This window comes from Polypterus senegalus, chromosome 15 (genome assembly GCF_016835505.1).
Source record: "Polypterus senegalus isolate Bchr_013 chromosome 15, ASM1683550v1, whole genome shotgun sequence".
Classification (NCBI taxonomy): domain Eukaryota; kingdom Metazoa; phylum Chordata; class Cladistia; order Polypteriformes; family Polypteridae; genus Polypterus; species Polypterus senegalus.
Window position 1 is genome coordinate 34557440 of NC_053168.1, and position 17806 is coordinate 34575245.

Below are 17806 nucleotides of genomic sequence, written 5' to 3' on the forward strand. Positions count from 1 at the left end.
TACAAAAGAAGGATATATGAACATTTTAAAAATAATCACTTACATGTTTTCATTTACAATAAAACTGTCTCTCTACAATATAATACAAAGTAGAAGAACATTTGATTGCTGAAAATGTCAAAGAAGTGAGGGGAAAATAACAGTGGATTCAGAAAGTACGCTGACTCCTTCACATTTTACTCATTTTGTTATGTTGCAGCCTTATACCAAAATCATTTTAAGTAATTTTTCCCTCATCAAACAACACTCACCACCCCAAAGTGGCAAAGCAAAAAAAGGATTTTATATTTTTGTTCCAGTGTAATAAAAATAAAATAACTGAAATATCATATTGCCACAATTGGCCTTTTTATAACTTCACTTTAACTTAATCCTGATACTCTGTATGTTCAGTTCATCATAATAACTATTCACGGTGGCTCTAAAATCCGCACTGACCCCTACTCTCTCTTCGTTTTTTTTTTCCGGTGGCCTACGCCACCACCACCTACTCAAAGCATCATGATGCTCCAACAATGATGGATGGATTAAAAGCCAGAAGTCTACGTGACCATCATCATCAAGTCCTTCCGTGAGAACCCTAAATCCAAAGAGGACTGTTTCATTTATGTTAGGTAGAATGCCCAGAGGGGACTGGGCGGTCTCATGGTCTGGAATCCTACAGATTTTATTTTTTTTCCAGCCGTCTGGAGTTTTTTTTGTTTTTTCTGTCCACCCTGGCCATTGGACCTTACTCTTATTCTATGTTAATTAATGTTGACTTATTTTATTTTCTTACTGTTTCTTTTATTTTTCTGTTCTTCATTATGTAAAGCACTTTGAGCTACTTTTGTATGAAAATGTGCTGTATAAAAAAATGAAATAAATAAATAAATAAAATAAATAATAAATTATTCAAACTCTACTCAGTTGTTACTTGAATCCTTTTTGGCAACAATTACAGCCTGGAGTCTTCTTGGGTCTGACACAACAAGCTTCTCACACCTGGATTTTGGGATTTTCCTGCCATTCTTCTTTACAGATCCTCTCAAGCTATGTCAGGTTGGATGGAGACTGTCAGTTCTCTCCAGAGATATTTTATTGGGTTTAAGTCTGGGAACTGGCTGAGCAATTCAAGAAACATTTCCAGAATTGTCCATAAGCAACTCATCTGCGCTTGCTGTTTAGATTCATTGTCTTGTTGGAAGGTGAACCTCTGGCCTAATCTGAGGTCTAGAGTGCTCTGGAGCAGGTTTTTATATTAAGGCTATTTCTATATGTTTTGCTGTTCATCTTTACCACCACTACAGAGTAGTCTCCCAGTCCCTGCTGCTCATAAACACTCCTATGGTATGATCCTGCCACCACCATGCTTCACTGTAAGAATGACATTTCACAGGTGATGAATGGTGCCTGGTTTCCTCCAGACATAATAGTAATAATGATTTACATTTATATAGAGCTTTCCAAGGTACTCAAAGCACTTTGCAAAGTGAGTGAGGAGCCACATCAGCTATCACTAATATGCAGCATCCACCTGGCAGCCATTTTGTACCAGTCCGTTCACCACACATAAGCTGTTAGGTGATGAAGGGGTGAGAGATTGTTTGAAATTAGAGACAGGAGATGATTAGGGGACCAGAATGACCAGACATGGTGGACATTTTAGCCTGGACATCTTTGCTAAGGATACCCAGGGATCATTAATGACCAAAGAGAGTAAGGACCTTGGTTTTATGTCTCATCCGAAGGACAGCACCATTTTTAATCACATTGTCCCCATCACTGCACTGGGATCCATATTCAGACCATAAGGTAGGTGCACCCTGCTGGCTTCACCATCACCCTCTTCCAGCAGCAACCCGTGCATTTTCCTGGTTGGCCTCCCATCCAAGTACTGGCCTGGCCCAAACATGCTTAGCTTCACCTGTTCTGAAGTGCAGGTGGTACTGCTGCTGGCTACTGATATGATGTTATTCTTGATTTCAACAGACTAGAGAATCTTTTCCCACAGTCTGCAAATCCTTTGCCGTTTTCTGTACACTCTAAAGTGTATTTCCATGTGTCTTTTACTGAGGCAAGTCTTTAGTCTGGCCATTCTGTCATAAAGCCCAGATGGGTGGAGCGCTGCGGTGATAAGTTGTACTTCCAGGACGTTTCTCCCATCTCCACACAGTTTTGGGTTGTTTGTCACCTCTGGCTTTTTTCCATGATTGCTCAGTTTGGCTGGTTGGCCAACTCTAGGAATAGTCATGGCTGTTCTAAACTTTTTCCATTTAAAAATTATAAGGGCAAGGGCGCTCTTCAATGCTGTAGGGTTTTTGTAGCTGCCCAAGATTTACGTCTTGACACAAATTTGTCTCTCAGCTCTGCAGGCAATTCATTTTACCCCATGGCTTGGGTTTTGCTCTGATACACATTGTCATCTGTGGGACCTCATGTAAGCAGTTGTCTGCCCTTCCTAATCATGTCCAGTCAATTGAATTGATCATAGGTGGACTCCAAACAACGCGTACAGTAGAAACATCACAATGATGATCAGTAGAAACTGATCCAGATTTCAACTATCATAGAAAAGAGTTTGAATACTTGTGTCAATGTGATACTTCATTTTTTTTTTTTATTTGCTAAAATTCTAAAAACACTGTTTTCACTTAGTCAATCCAGGGTATTGAGTGTTGCTTGATGAGGGAAAATATACATTAAAATGAGAAATATACAAAAAGTGAAGGAGTCAGAATACTGTGTGTCTGTAACAGTTTTCTTAATGCACATTTTACATTCCAGGGTAGCAGGGTACTGGAGCATATCCCAGAATGCTAGGGTGCAAGTTGGAAGTCATGGCACACTAATCAATTGCAGGGCAGACATAAACATTATGCATCTTAACACCAAAACAAATTAGAGTCCTCAATCAATATAATCTGTATGCATATGGAAATAACATGGAGGACAATGTGCAGCGTCATCATGAATGGTGTCCAGGCAAGGAAATAAATGGACCATCCTCGGGGCAGTGTGGCCTCAGCACTATGGTGCAGTGGATAATATAATAAGTAAAATATTTCCTCATATTTATGACATTTGTTTAAAATATCTAGAGCTGGTTAAATCTTACCACACACAGGCTGTCCTCCATTCTGCCTTGAGCCAACAATCTCTTTTCCATTGTGGTCGACACACCAGCACAAGTTTGTTCCGTAGCACTTCATGGGTTTGTAGCTTCCATCATCATTACAGGTAGGCCAAAAAGTATTGTTTGCTCGTGCTGCTATGGATCGTTCAACTTCACACTTAGTTGGGCCTAAAATTAAAGCACAGACAACAGGCATTACCATCCAATTCATGTCTATCCACTGTCATTGTGAATGTCATTGTTAATTGCAAGACATAACTTACATCGGAATCTCCCACTCATAGCCAAGTGTACTCCAAGAAAGCGTCTTTGAAGAATGCGGTACATGTTGGACTGCGTGAAAGAGTGACCCAAATCAAATCCAGAAAATATGGTGTCATAAACCTCATCTAGCAGTAACTCAAGACCTGTAGGAAGGAATACATTCAAAGGATCATAAAAAGACATTTCACAGATAAAAGAAGATTACAGACTGAGCAACCAAGATAATAAAAATGGTTATATTGTTTCTTGGAAAGAAGTGCTTGATCAAGGTAATGTTGGAATTTCTACAGAAATGGACAGTGAAGAAAATCAAATTACAAAGATGAGGCTGACAATTTCAAATAACAGGAAGCAGTGCCATTCCCAAAAATTGAGCACTTCTTACTTTTTCATGGTGTATCCTAACTTTCCTAGATGTGACCATCATAAAGCACATTATAAAATAAAACTGAAAACACAACATCAATAAATAAAATATGCAAAGCATACACAGTACACTAACCAGAAGCACAATACAGTAAAAGGGAAAGCAATGGCACACATTAACTTTACTGTAAGAATGATGGTTTCAGAATGTCCATCATGGAGCTGAGACATTGGCATGAAACCACTATTTCTACTGAATGAAACAATGTGATTCTGAGAACTATATTAGTGGGCCACCTTGTATTTCTGGCAGGGTCAACCTTTGTAAATTACATTAGGTAACAGTTTTAAAAGGGATACAAAATAATACTTCTGGAATCTTCAACCTGAAAACACCTACACCTGGAACAGGGATACATGGGACTCCGCTATAAATTCAGCTTTGCACAAGGAGCATTCCAAGCAGTACGTGACATCCTAGTCTCCCAGGTCAGGCTAAGCCTCAAGTAGTCTCGCTGGGCCAGAGGTGATTCTCAAACAGGAACACGTCTGGGGACATGAATTTAAAAGGTTTGTAGTGAACAGTGGGGAACTCCCAAGCTGTAAAGGCTCCACCCACAGGGCTTCTTCCAAAAACACTCACCCCCAATTGATCCAGTCGGTGAAGTTTAAATCACTGCAGGGGTTTGAGGGAGAGAGCAAAAGAAACTGAACAAAAGACCCGACACTGACAGAAAATAAAAAGCTCAAATTGCTGCTATAATTTCAGGAGCTCAGTAACACAAGGTAACTGAAGTTTAATGATTGGTAATGAACTCGGCGACAGAAGAAACATACACATACATGTAGACCACCTCAGCTACTTAGTTCTGCATGTCTAAGACGTGCATTTGTCTGCTACGATATGTTTCTGTCATTTTGACTACTATATCGCTATATGGCATAACAGCAGCAAGTAGAATGTTAACATGCCAAGGCTCTATTCTGTCATGGCGTGCTTGTATTTCCAATCGGACAGCAATGATAACTTATTTTAGATACTTGAATAGCTGTGCGGTCAGAAGGTGGATGTTGTGCAGCCTCATCTGTGCATTTACTGGTGGTGTTAGGTGGTTTTACTGATTTGGGCGTTTTGATCACTGAGAAATCTACATCTCCTGTGGCTCTTTGTTATCAGCTCTCTAAATGGCAGTCTTTTAGACGAAGCGTGACACATACCGTTTACTGAAAATGTATATTTTGCTGTTCATGTTTTAATGAATATAGCTGCCAGTCCTTTCAAGTTTATATCAACAATTACCATTCATTCCTTGATATCTTCAAATACTAAAGTATAATCTTATCTTAGAAAAAAGTTTTTCCCTTGCAACAGGTTATGTTTGAAAACTGCAATGTATTTACAGTATTAACAAATCATATTTTCCTACTCATGCTGTCACATTGTCTGTGTTTTTTTAAAACCATAATTCAATATTATTGGCCATTTTTAAAAAAAAAGCCAGTAAGGTGTTATTAATTTTATTTCATTAATTAAAAATATTTGTGCCTGAATTTCTTTAACCTACTCTCACTCTCTCATATATATATATATTATACACACACATACAGTGGAACCTCAGTTCATGAACGTCTCAGTTCACGTACAAATTGGCTTACGACCAAAAAGTTCACAAACTTTTGCCTCTGTTCACAACCACACACTTGGTATATGAACAAGCCAGTTTCCCTTTCAGTTTGTATGTGTTCAGTCTCACCCTGTGCATTTCCTATGCAGTGAGCGAGCGAGAAAGCGAGCGACACACACAGGCGCGTGAGAGAGAGACACACACACACACACACACAGGGGCATGAGAGAGACACACACCCAGGCGTGCGAGAGAGATACACACACACACAGGCGTGCAAGAGAGATACACACACACACATAGGCGTGCGAGAGAGAGAGAGAGACACACATAAAGGCATGTGAGAGAGAGACACAAGCACACACGAGAGAGAGAGAGCTGGACGCATAAGGTAGAGAAGGCAGTTAAAGAATGCACTGGGATTGTTTTTATTTTCATTTCTGTTTACAGCAATCGGTTGATAGTGTGCATTGTAGCAATGTTACTTTTCTTGGTGGTTTATTAAATTACAGATTTTTCAAATGTTCATTTTTTTCCCTGTGCTTAACACTCATTAAAAAAAGTGTTTTTAGCAAGTGGTTCCTATTGCAGTGTTAGTTTTCTCTGTTGTTCAAGTTTTTCTCAGTGTTATTCAATGTTTTCACGTTTAGTTTACTATTACCCTGTGCATTTTATGGTATAATTAACTATATTTGTGCTTAAAAACCAAAAAAATATATATATTTACATACAGTTCGTACGGTCAGGAACGTATTAATTGTATTTACATACAATCCTATGGGGGAAATTGCTTCGGGTCACGACCAAATCAGTTTACGACCAGAGTTTTGGAATGAATTATGGTCGTGAACTGAGGTTCCATTGTATGTATATATCTATACTAATAAAAGGCAAAGCCCTCACTGACTCACTCACTCACTCACTCATCACTAATTCTCCAACTTCCCGTGTAGGTACAAGGCTGAAATTTGGCAGGCCCATTCCTTACAACTTCCTTACAAAAGTTGGGCAGGTTTCATTTCGAAATTCTACGCATAATGGTCATAACTGGAAGCTATTTTTCTCCATATACTGTAATGGAGTTGAGCTCGAAAGCCGTGGGGGCGGAGTTTCGTGTGACATCATCACGCCTCCCACATAATCACGTGAACTGACTGTCAACGCAGTGCGTAGAAAACAAGGAAGAGCTCCAAAAAGCGCTGAAGAAAACATGCATTATATAATTGAGAAGGCAGCGAAACAATAAGAATCGAGCGAGTGACATATACAACCATATTCATAAGTGCAGCTACTGCGGAAACAAAGCACGGTGTAAACCTAAAGTTTAAATTAAGTTCATAGACAGGCTGCCGCTGGCGTTTGTCATGCCCACGGGTAATGCGGGATACAAGTTTAATGAGAGGACGCAGGATGTAAACGAGAGTTTTGATCACTTTGTACCTAAGTTAAAATTGCAGGTGAAGGGCTGTGCTTATGCAAATTCCGAGAGACTGTGTTTGTGGGGGATTGACAGTTAAGGCGGGTGGGGGAGTCACGTCATCATCTTCCCTCCCATTCACCTCATTTCGCTCTGAGCTGAGGTCCACAGCTAACGCAGTGTTACGGAAGCGACTTTGTAATTGCTGCCACCAAATACTCATAGAAAAATCCACAAGTTATTACACACGCTGTCTCTACAGTTTCTCCACACTGAATCCTCCAGGCACTACTTACAAAAGGTTACATTGACAATCGTGTTACGTTATTTTTAAAATGTTTCCTTTTCTTAGCACAAGCACAGCTGAGAAGCTTCGATGCATGTGCACCATAACACGTTAAGAAAATCACGCATTTAATCACACTTTGCATTACAAGCAAAGGGGAACTTCTGTCAATGCATGATTTCCTGGTACACCGATTACATTGACCAGCGCTTCCCGATTCATTTTACCCTCGCACCCCCTTGGTTTGAGAAGAAGTATGAAAAAATATGAGGTTAACACAGAAAAACAGATCACCACTTGAAGCTTTATGAATAATTGATTCGCTATCAATAATTGTTTTGGTAAAGCCATACTCAGTGTAATCCTCCTTCCATTTTATAATTTTTCCGTCACTAGCCATGATTAAATGAACGGTAAAAAAGTAAGAGTGAAGCGAGGGTGACTTATTCAGGCAGGCAGGCGACAGCTCAATAGCTTGAATTTGGATATAAGTAGGTTCTATTTAGTCGCCAGAAATATCTTTGTTAGGAATGGAAGTTGAATTTAGTCTTTAAATTTCTATGGTAAAGAAAAAGTTATGCAATGATGACTAAATTTAACTATATAAAGTCAAAACTTGTATATATATAGTCATTCGCGAATATATAAAGTCAAAACTTGATTATATAAAGTCACTGTCGGAATAAATAAAGTCAAAACTTGAATATATAAAGTCAAAACTTGAATATATAAAGTCATTCCCAAATATATACAGTCAAAACCTGAGTATATAAAGATGGCATTAAAATATTTCGGAATATATAAAGTAAGCGCTGGAATATATCAAGTCAAAACTTAAATATATAAAGTCAGCGCTGGCCAATCCCAGCCAACACTGGGGGCAAGGCAGGAACCAATCCTGGGCAGGGCACATGTATCATTTTCAAAACATTAACCAAACAGTGTTTTATTAATTTATTTTTCTGAATACGTTTTTGTTAACTTAGTTCAGTTCAGAGTCGTTTCAATCAATAGATTTTGACTTTCACTTTATATATTCAGGAGTAAGTTTATATACTCCGATGTTGACTTTATATAATCAGGAATGACTTTATAAATTCCGACGCTGACTTTATATATTCAGGTTTTGACTTTATATATTCGGGAATGACTTTATACATTCAAGTTTTGACTTTATATATTCCGACAGCGACTTTATATATTCAAGTTTTGACTTTATATATTCTGACGCCGACTTTATATATTCACAAAATCAATGTATTTGCCTGTTTGGCACCCCACAGTATATGTGTGTGTGTATATATATATATATACTGTATATATATATATATATATATATATATATATATATATATATATATATATATATATATATATATATATGTGTATATATATATGTATATATATATGTATATATATGTATATATATATATATATATATGTGTATATATGTATATATGTTTAGTGACATCATCACGCCTCCCACGTAATCAAGCAGTACATAGAAAACCAGGAAGACCTCCAAAAAGCGCTGAAGAAAACATGCATTATATAATTGAGAAGGCAGCGAAACAATAAGAAGCGAGCGAGTGACATATACAACCATATTCATGAGTTCTGCTACTTGGAAACAAAACACGATGTAAACCTACACTTTAAATTAAGTTCATAGACAGGCTGCGCTGGCGTTTGTAATTTAGTGCCTGCCCATATAAGGCCGTCCGTCAGCGGCAATCCAATAGCAAACTGCCACGGTAAATATTCACGGGTGAAGGACTGTGCTTATGGAGAGGAAGATGAGATGGTCAGGGTGGTGTTTGACACAAACTCAGCGAAACTGCGAGAGAAAGTTTTAAGTGCCAGGACTAAGGTAACATTAAATACAGCTATGGACATAGCACGAGATGGCACCAGCACAGCTGGGAACCTTCGATGCATGTACACCGAGCGGCTCACGTGAACTGACGGAGTGCACAGATAAAAGGCAACAGTTCCAAAGAGCTGAACAAAACCGAATTACACAATTGAAAAGGCAGCAAAAATATGAAGCGTCTGATAAGCATATTCATAAATCCAGCTACTGCGGAAACAAAGCACACGGTGGAAAAAGTCAATGTCCCGCTAAAGGAAGACAAAAAAACGTGCATGCAGTGTGTCAGGTCTCAGATAAAGAAGAAGACGAGCTGTTTATTGATGCAGTAAGAAACGAATCGATGAAAGAAACCTGTCATCTTTACAACGATTGACAAACACGGAATGTAACTTGAACACAACACATCCTACAAATACGAACCTGATTGAAAGAAATACTGATAATCAAATCCTTGATGACAGCAACACTCAGTAACACTCACAAAACAAATACTGTATATTGACAGTCATGTTACGTTATTTTTAAAATGTTCCCTTTTCTTTTCTAGCTTTTTAACACACTACTTCTCGCTGCGATACGCGGGTATATATATATGTATATATATATATCCCGCTCTACATACTCGAATAATGGATACTTTATTCGCCATCAATGATTGTTTTGGTATAAGCCATACTCAGTGTATTCATTAGATGAACGGTAAAAAAGTAAGAGCGAGGGGAGGATGCAGGCTGTAGTGCGTCAACTCTATCTGAATTGCGCATCACATTTCAAAAAATATATCTTTTCAAGTTCTATTTAGTCCATATTTGTCAAACTCAAGGGCCACGGGCCACATCCGCCCGGCGTGTAATTATATCCGCCCCGAGATCATTTTATATACTGTATTATTGTTATTAAAGCCCGGGTATATGAAGCGCTGGTAACACAATAAACTACAGATCCCATAATGCAGCGCTTCAGCTGCCTTGCCGAACACTCACCGCGTTAATCAAGTCTACCTTATGATGCTGCAAGTTATTGCGAAGCTAGAGTTATTGCGCACTGAGTTTGCACGGCGCTTTGGTGACTTTGAAGAACAAAAAAAGTCCGTCTACATGCGGCACGAACCTTATGCATGTTTGGTAGCACATATCTGTGTGAGAAGCTCTTCTCAGTGATAAAGACTAACAAAACAGCACACAGGAGTCGCCTCACTGATGAGCACCTGCAATCCATCCTGAGAATCTCCACAACACAGAACCTCACACCAAACAGAAATGAACCTGTGGCCAAAAAAAGATGCCAGGCGTCCAGCTCTAAAATGACATATGAGCAAAGACAACTGAATGATTTGATTTGTTATTGCTGAAAGGAACACATTTTTTTATATTTCCAGGTTTTGTTATGCAGCATGTTCATATTTGAATTTGTATAATTTTGACAGGATATATTTTTATGGAGAGCAAAATCTTTTGGGATATTTAAAATCTAATTTTATTTTTTATAAAATATAAAATTACATAAGAGTAAAGAAATTTGAATGTTTGTTCTTTTAATGTTTACTTTATTTCTAACTTGTATAATTTAGACAGGATATATTTTTATGGAGAGCAAAATATTATAAGTTGTTTAAGGTTTGAGTTGATTTATTCAGGAATAATATTCCTGTCTGTTTTTACCATTCCTACCAAAGATATTACTGTCGACTAAATAAAAATTCCTTCTATTTAAAAACAAATCCGATAGTTCATAATATCCACGCAGACTTGCACGTAAGAGCGAGAGTCATCCGTTTTAACAAGCAGCGTATTGAACTGATACGAAATAGCTGTGTGTGTATATATGTAGATATGTATGTATATGTATATATATGTTTATATATGTGTGTGTGTATGTATATATATATATATATGTATTTGTGTGTATATATGTGTGTGTATGTATGTATGTGTGTATGTATATGTATGTGTATATATGTAGATATATATATGTATGTATATATGTGTGTGTGTGTATATATGTATATATATATGTTTATGTGTGTGTGTAAAAAAAAATATATATATATATATATATATATATATATATATATATATATATGACAACAACACTCATCACTCACAACAGTGACAAAACAATTACATTGACAATCATGTTACATTATTTTCAAAATGTTTCCTTTTCTTTTTTATTGCTTCTTTAACACACTACTTCTCCGCTGCGAAGCGCGGGTATTTTGCTAGTATACTAATAAAAGGCAAATCCCCAGAAATTTGGCAGGCTTATTCCTTACAGCTTACTTATGAAAGTTAAGCAGGTTTCATTTCGAAATTCTACATGTAACGGTCATAACGGTCGATAACGGTCAACAACGTCCGCCATGTTGAACTTTCTTATTTATGGCCCCATCTTCACGAAATTTGGTAGGTGGCTTCCCTGCGCTAACCGAAACAGATGTACGTACTTATTTCGATGGTATGACGCCACTGTCGGCCGCCATATTGAACTTTCCAACGTCACTAATTCTCCAACTTCCTGTGTAGGTAGAAGGCTGACCCCATCTTCACGAAATTTGGTAGGTGGCTTCCCTGCACTAACCAAAACCGATGTACGTACTTATTTCGATGGTATGACACCTACTGTCGGCCGCCATATTGAACTTTCCAACGTCACTAATTCTCCAACTTCCCATGTAGGTAGAAGGCTGAAATTTGGCAGGCTCATTCCTTACAGATTACTTACAAAAGTTAAGCAGGTTTCATTTCGAAATTCTATGCGTAACGGTCATAACGGTCAACAACGTCCCCCATGTTGAACTTTCTTATTTATGGCCCCATCTTCACGAAATTTGGTAGGCAGCTTCCCTGCGCTAACCGAAACCAATGTACGTACTTATTTCGGTGGTATGACTCCATCGTCAGCTGCCATATTGAATTTTTCAATGTCATTAATTGTCCAACTTCCCGAGTAGGTAGAAGGCTGAAATTTGGCAGGCTCATTTCTTACAGCTTACTTACAAAAGTTAAGCAGGTTTCATTTCGAAATTGCCACTGTCGGTCGCCATATTAAACTTTTCAACGGTCTTTGTTACTTATGGGCCCATATTCAAGAAATTTGGTACGCGGGTTCCCAACACTAACTAAATCCTACTTATGTACATATATACGTCCATAGCCTGCAGCTCGGTCACCGTGTGAGGCAGCGTTGGGTCCCCCATCCCAACGCCTCCCACGTTGTTGGCTGCCTGCCTATATAAGGCTGTCCATCGTTCCGGTCTCTACATTCCCTTCCTTGCTATGCCACGGGATTCACGTCTCCCTGCTGATAACTACAGCCTTTTAATTTAATCCACGGCTTCTCCGCTGTTTTATTGTTCATTTATTACGATTATAGTAATTGTGTAGGTATTTTAGACTTACTTTACATTGTTCAGGTACTCATTTCCTTTATCATTGCAACCGTAACCCCATTAACATGTCTATCAAGGTGATCATCATCGATCAAAGAACTGTCACTTACCGAGTGGTTTTTGGCACCTATCTTTTCCATTCTCTTTGTTACATATTGCACGGCCGTATCAGGCTCAATCTTGATATCCGGAGGAACATTGTGTCTTATGTATTGAATGACTGGACAGGTTCAAGGTGTAGATTGATGACGATACAGGAGATAATTATACTACACAGGAGCACTATAAGACTGAAATGCTTAAGCCCTTCACCTATGGTTCTGCATGTGACTTGATGGCTGCCGCTGAATTGTTCGGTTGTCGCTTTTAAGTGTACCGAAATAGGCAAATATTTTACACCCTTGGAGAACCGCCAATGCCTCTTAAACATCTTAGATTCACAGGTGACGATTTCAGTAGTGGACACTTTGATGTTTATGAATGTTTAAACTCTCAAAAGCTGGATGTGAAGTTATCGATGAAACCAGTTGTATGCTTACAACGCTTGACAGATGCCGAATGTCTCTTCAACACAAGTCCTACAAATACTGTCGTAATTGAAACAAACCATGAAACTCAAACCAACAGCAGCAATCCAAGCTGTGAGATTTGAAACAAGATTACTGCTCACATGGCCAACTGTACGTTGCATGCTCAAGAGTAAGCTCAGCACACAGCTTGGTCATATTACAACCGGAGGGCCGAACTCGCAATGTGGTAAACAAAGAGATACATAACAAATAATTATTGGTATATTTTCCCTCAGTTTAAAAAGGTTTAATTTTCTTCTTAATAAAAATTTTAAGGCAGTACTTCGCCGCTGCGAAGCGCAGGTATTTTGCTAGTATATATATAAAATCTTAAGCCTAAAAGTGCAATGATTTTGTGCAACCATTTTATGTGATGTTTTTATGTCACTTTTTTATATATTTGATATCATTCCTTTCAGAATTTACCAAACTTTAATGTGATGTTGTTAGATTTTCAGATTCTTATTCCATTTTTAAATTATAAACTAAAATATCAAGAACTTGTGTCCCACGTGAAGAGAGTTTGTGCCAAGAGATTTAACCATGCCCGGGGCCGGAAATAATAGATAAAGAGTAGGACAGCAGCTGTACAGGCTTTTAAATGTTCGAAGCACCGTGTGAGAAGTAGATCACGCGGCACAGCAGCAGCAACAATCCAGCATCTGATCAAGCAAAGTGGAGGTTAAAAAAAAACAAAACGTATTTGTTTCCCATTGTATCACCATTTAAGAGGGGGTTTCGGAGGAGCGACTGTGTCTCCTTGGCACGTAGTGCAGACAAGTGGGGTTGGCGAGTGAAGCAAGCAGGGGGTAAGCCTTCTAGCCATAAAATAAACTGAGTAGGATAAATAATAACCAGTAATTACCAAAATACACTAAAGATATTTTTAATAGCAACAAAAGTTGTTCACTACTCACTTGGCTAAAGTATCTCCTTTTAGATTAAGCAAAATGATTACGTATATCTCAAAATTAAACATCAAAAGTAGTTTTTAAAATGCAGAATTAGTCACAGTGGACATTTGACATAACTTAATTACAGAAGCTACTTTGTCATCCTCTGAACCACTTCGTGAGTGGAGGAAAGGAAGACACGCGAGCCAGTGAATATTACCAACTAAAGAGAGCAGCTGATTACAGTGTGTGATTCAAAATGGAAAAGTAATACTGACAGTACAGGGATGTACAGGTTAGAAGGAATAGCGCTTCTAACTATTTAAGTCTCTTCCACATTTATGTCTATGGGAGGAATCTTAGCTGACTAACATAAGCTGCTGTTCCTGGCTTTCTTGGACACGCCACTTACTCCTCTGCCTTTCAGCTTTTGGTGAACCAACATCTGACATCCGCACTCAACCTCTGAAAACTACTCTTATTCACCACCATCTTCTTTCTGTATCTCCGTCCTTTCCTCCTTCCTCTTCACAGCTCACTTGCCACCACAACTGATCCCCTTTCTTTTCCTCTCCAGTATGCCTCTTGTCTACGTTTGTCCATTTACCCCAGTGGTTAAAGCCGATATACTGTATGTGCATCCAACCCATTGCTCCTGCTGACTCTCTCTCTTTGAGTCTCACCTTAGCACTGTGCCGACCAAATACACTGTGTGTGCAGTTGCTGCACTATGAAATGTGCTTTAAAGAGGGTATTTGCCATTCTATAATTATTTTTAGTTATCTTACACCCCCCAAAACCACCACAACCAATGTTTACTGGGGGTCCCTAATAGGCTATGGCCCTCTGGGGTAGGAAAGAGTAGAAAAACGTAGGACATGTCCAGATGGACTAGATCTTACAAATAGAAAGTAGTTCTTAAGATGCTGAAAGTCAGTTCACTGGAAAGAAAGGAACAAGGACTTGTGTCAGAGGTCGAAGGGCATCAGGGAGTTGTTGAAATCAGACATCTAGTCTATTTCTCCTGTTGAGTATTGATCACAGTGTAAATTTACCCAAAGGGCCAATTTAAATGGAGAACCTGGACATGAAGGTATTCAAAAGGCTGATTTATGAGAGCAATTGCAATAGACTGAAGACCAGAAAGACAAGAAATGCCAATTGACATGTTAGTGCATAAAAACAAAAGACAGTAAAAAATAACAAAAGATTGCTATTAATAGTGGTGCGTGAATCACACAAGTTTTGATTTGCATACATTTTCGCAAAACATAAAAAAAAATTGCATGTATTTTTGCATTTTTCATGAAAATTACTGAAGAGTTAAGTACTACTTTCTATTTGTAAGATCTAGTCCATTTGGACCTGTTGTACCTCACCAGTAAAATCAAGTCCATAAATGCATCTGGTTCACATCACCAAAGGAGGAGTGCAGTACATTTTACAATGTTACATGCTGCATATTTTCCTGGGGAAGATGCACTACAATTAACTAAATGACTTCTAGTTTTTTTTTTCCACAGGCTAACACACTATGTGAAAGTAACTCTTAGTGTTTTGCCTCAATGGGAGTGATAACATGCTTTAGTGCAGCTGAACACCCTGCTAAGAAACTGCAAGGTTAGATTGTAATGTTTCTTTAAATTAGAAGGTTAAAACATAACATCTTTGTAAATTGTATTATGCCAGATAAGAAAGAGTGGAATGCTAAACCATTGTTAAACTGCACATACACACTCTGGACTTTAACCCTTCAGAATAAAGAAAATAAAGGGGACAGCTCAAAATCAGCAAATAAGCAAATCAATGAAGTATTGTGCAGTGTGATTAACTCATTAACTGATCAGTAAAATGTTAACTTTATATCATGTGTTGTGTAAGCCTATTCTGATAACAAGTGGTTATAAATAAGATTTTGTGCCTCAGTTTGGCGACTATCTCATCCACTACACAGCTGGACACAGGGGTGCTCCCTTATCATGAGAAGAAAATAAAAGCGCGCGGACAAGCTTCCTCCTGCCTGTGTTTTTGTCTGACTTTCTTTAACAACTACATGGGAAGTCTCCACTGCCAAAACCCTCCTCTCATCCGCCAACCGCCTTATCCTAGTTGAGAATATGCACATTTTCAACAGTTTTTTTTTTTTCACTACAGATATTTATTTAAATACTAAATTACAGCAACACATGAAAATACTTCCAGACAGGAACTAAACGCCTTTGTTATTGTGAATGGAATAAATTTCACTGGAATCGAAACACAATTTATGTTGACACTGTTTTTGCAAAACAAAACACTGAGATGAAATTGTGTAAATTGTTTTCCTTATCACTGCTAAAGATCCTTTCCCTAAATAACTCAGCAACTTGCAAGGGATTTTATACTTTTAGGTAAAACTTAGATGTAATGGATTACAAGCTTAAATACTGTCACATTAGTAATGTCACCAGTCATGACACCACCAGATTAAGTCACTGGCAACAATCAGTTTTCATAAACAATATGGCTATGGCCCAAATCAGTGGCATTCAGGAAGGAAAATCTTGGTGTTTTTACATAGCAGATGGAATGAAAAATGAATTAAACATAAGAGAAATGCCATAAATGTGAACAAAAAGAAGCACAATTACAGCCAGGGTGCCAAAAGCTAAGATTCAGAGCATCTTGTACTGTAGTTCCAAGGGAAAAGCCAAGGTGTTTTTTATTATTATGTGGAAAGCAGGGATAGCAGCTTTATTTGAACAAGCTGCTGAACAATTTAGGGGATTATTGCTCCTCCGGGTTGTCAGCACCGTAGTCATGAACTGCACAGAACATCTGGGCCTTGGAGACAACTCCGTATTATTAGACAGCAGCTGTATACTCTATCTATCTATCTATCTATACTATAATGTTATAAATGTGAGTCAAGAATTGAACAGATGCCTACCAACAACAAAAAAAAAAACAGTAAAAGTTAGCAACACCGTCCTTTGTCATTTTCTTTCTGCCATATTCTGAGCAATGGCAGATGCAAAAAAAATTATGTTACGTTTTATTGTGGCTTAGCGCTCTTGCCCTTGGTAACAATATGCAGGTGTACAATAGTGTAAACCTTTTAAAAAATGTAACACTTTGCTCTGATAAAAAATATAATGCAATCATTTAATTTCAGTTATTGTCACACATACACAACACAATGAAATTCCTATCTAAACATTTGACCAAAACACACCATGCTGTCACAGCCTTTGCCAGTGGTCTGAATCTCACAATGTGGTCTATGTAAAATATAACATCACAAAACTATAATGGGTAAGGTCACCTGAACTGTCAAGTTTTCTTTCAAATACATTAAGTGAAAAATTTATTTCACATGTAATTTTGCATCTGCAAAAGACACAAAATTTTTTTAATTTGAAAGGTTTGTTTAGGTATGAACAGAAAGGAATGTAGTGTTTGTCAAGGGTTTGACAACACCGTACACCCTTTGTTGGGCCCATAAATTTTTCAGAAAAAGGTCTAAATCAGCAGTTCCCAGATTGGGCGCCACAAAATATTCCAATATTAGACATCTTTTGCAACCATAACAAATAGAAAAATAATAAAAAAAAACCTAAAAATAATAATTTCACCATTATAATAACAATATCCAAACCTTTGACTAAGTTAAGTGTTTCTCTGGTGCTATGATTGGTTTATTCATAACAAATGATGCGCCACTGATGAAACCAAACAGTATCATTTTGAGAACAGACCCGAATGTACTCATCCAGACATCAGGCAACAAGCGTAGATGCATATGAATCATGTAAATATAATAGGCTTGTTCCATTCGTGATGCATGAACTAGCCAGGGCAAATCAGCATGCGTTAAAGTCGTCACATGGTCGAAATTTCTGTTTTCTGAAAGGTGTATGTCATCTTAGTCAGCTAATTTGGAAAATGGCCTTTTGTCAGTCATATGGTACACCTCAGAGAAGAATTGATTAAAAACTATTCTATACATTTGTGATAATTCACATTTA

At 37.9% G+C, this 17806-nt stretch overlaps 1 protein-coding gene across 1 annotated transcript in view; it reads right to left on the reverse strand.

The window, feature by feature from the left end:
- tg (thyroglobulin) overlaps positions 1 to 17806 on the reverse strand; it is a 337489-nt gene that overhangs the window by 307312 nt on the left and 12371 nt on the right. Inside the window, exons 6-7 of the mRNA XM_039737577.1 lie at positions 3379 to 3522; positions 3110 to 3283 (exon numbers count right to left, since the gene is read on the reverse strand). Of these exons, the coding sequence (XP_039593511.1) occupies positions 3110 to 3283; positions 3379 to 3522 (318 nt within the window). The remainder of the gene's footprint in view (positions 1 to 3109; positions 3284 to 3378; positions 3523 to 17806) is intronic.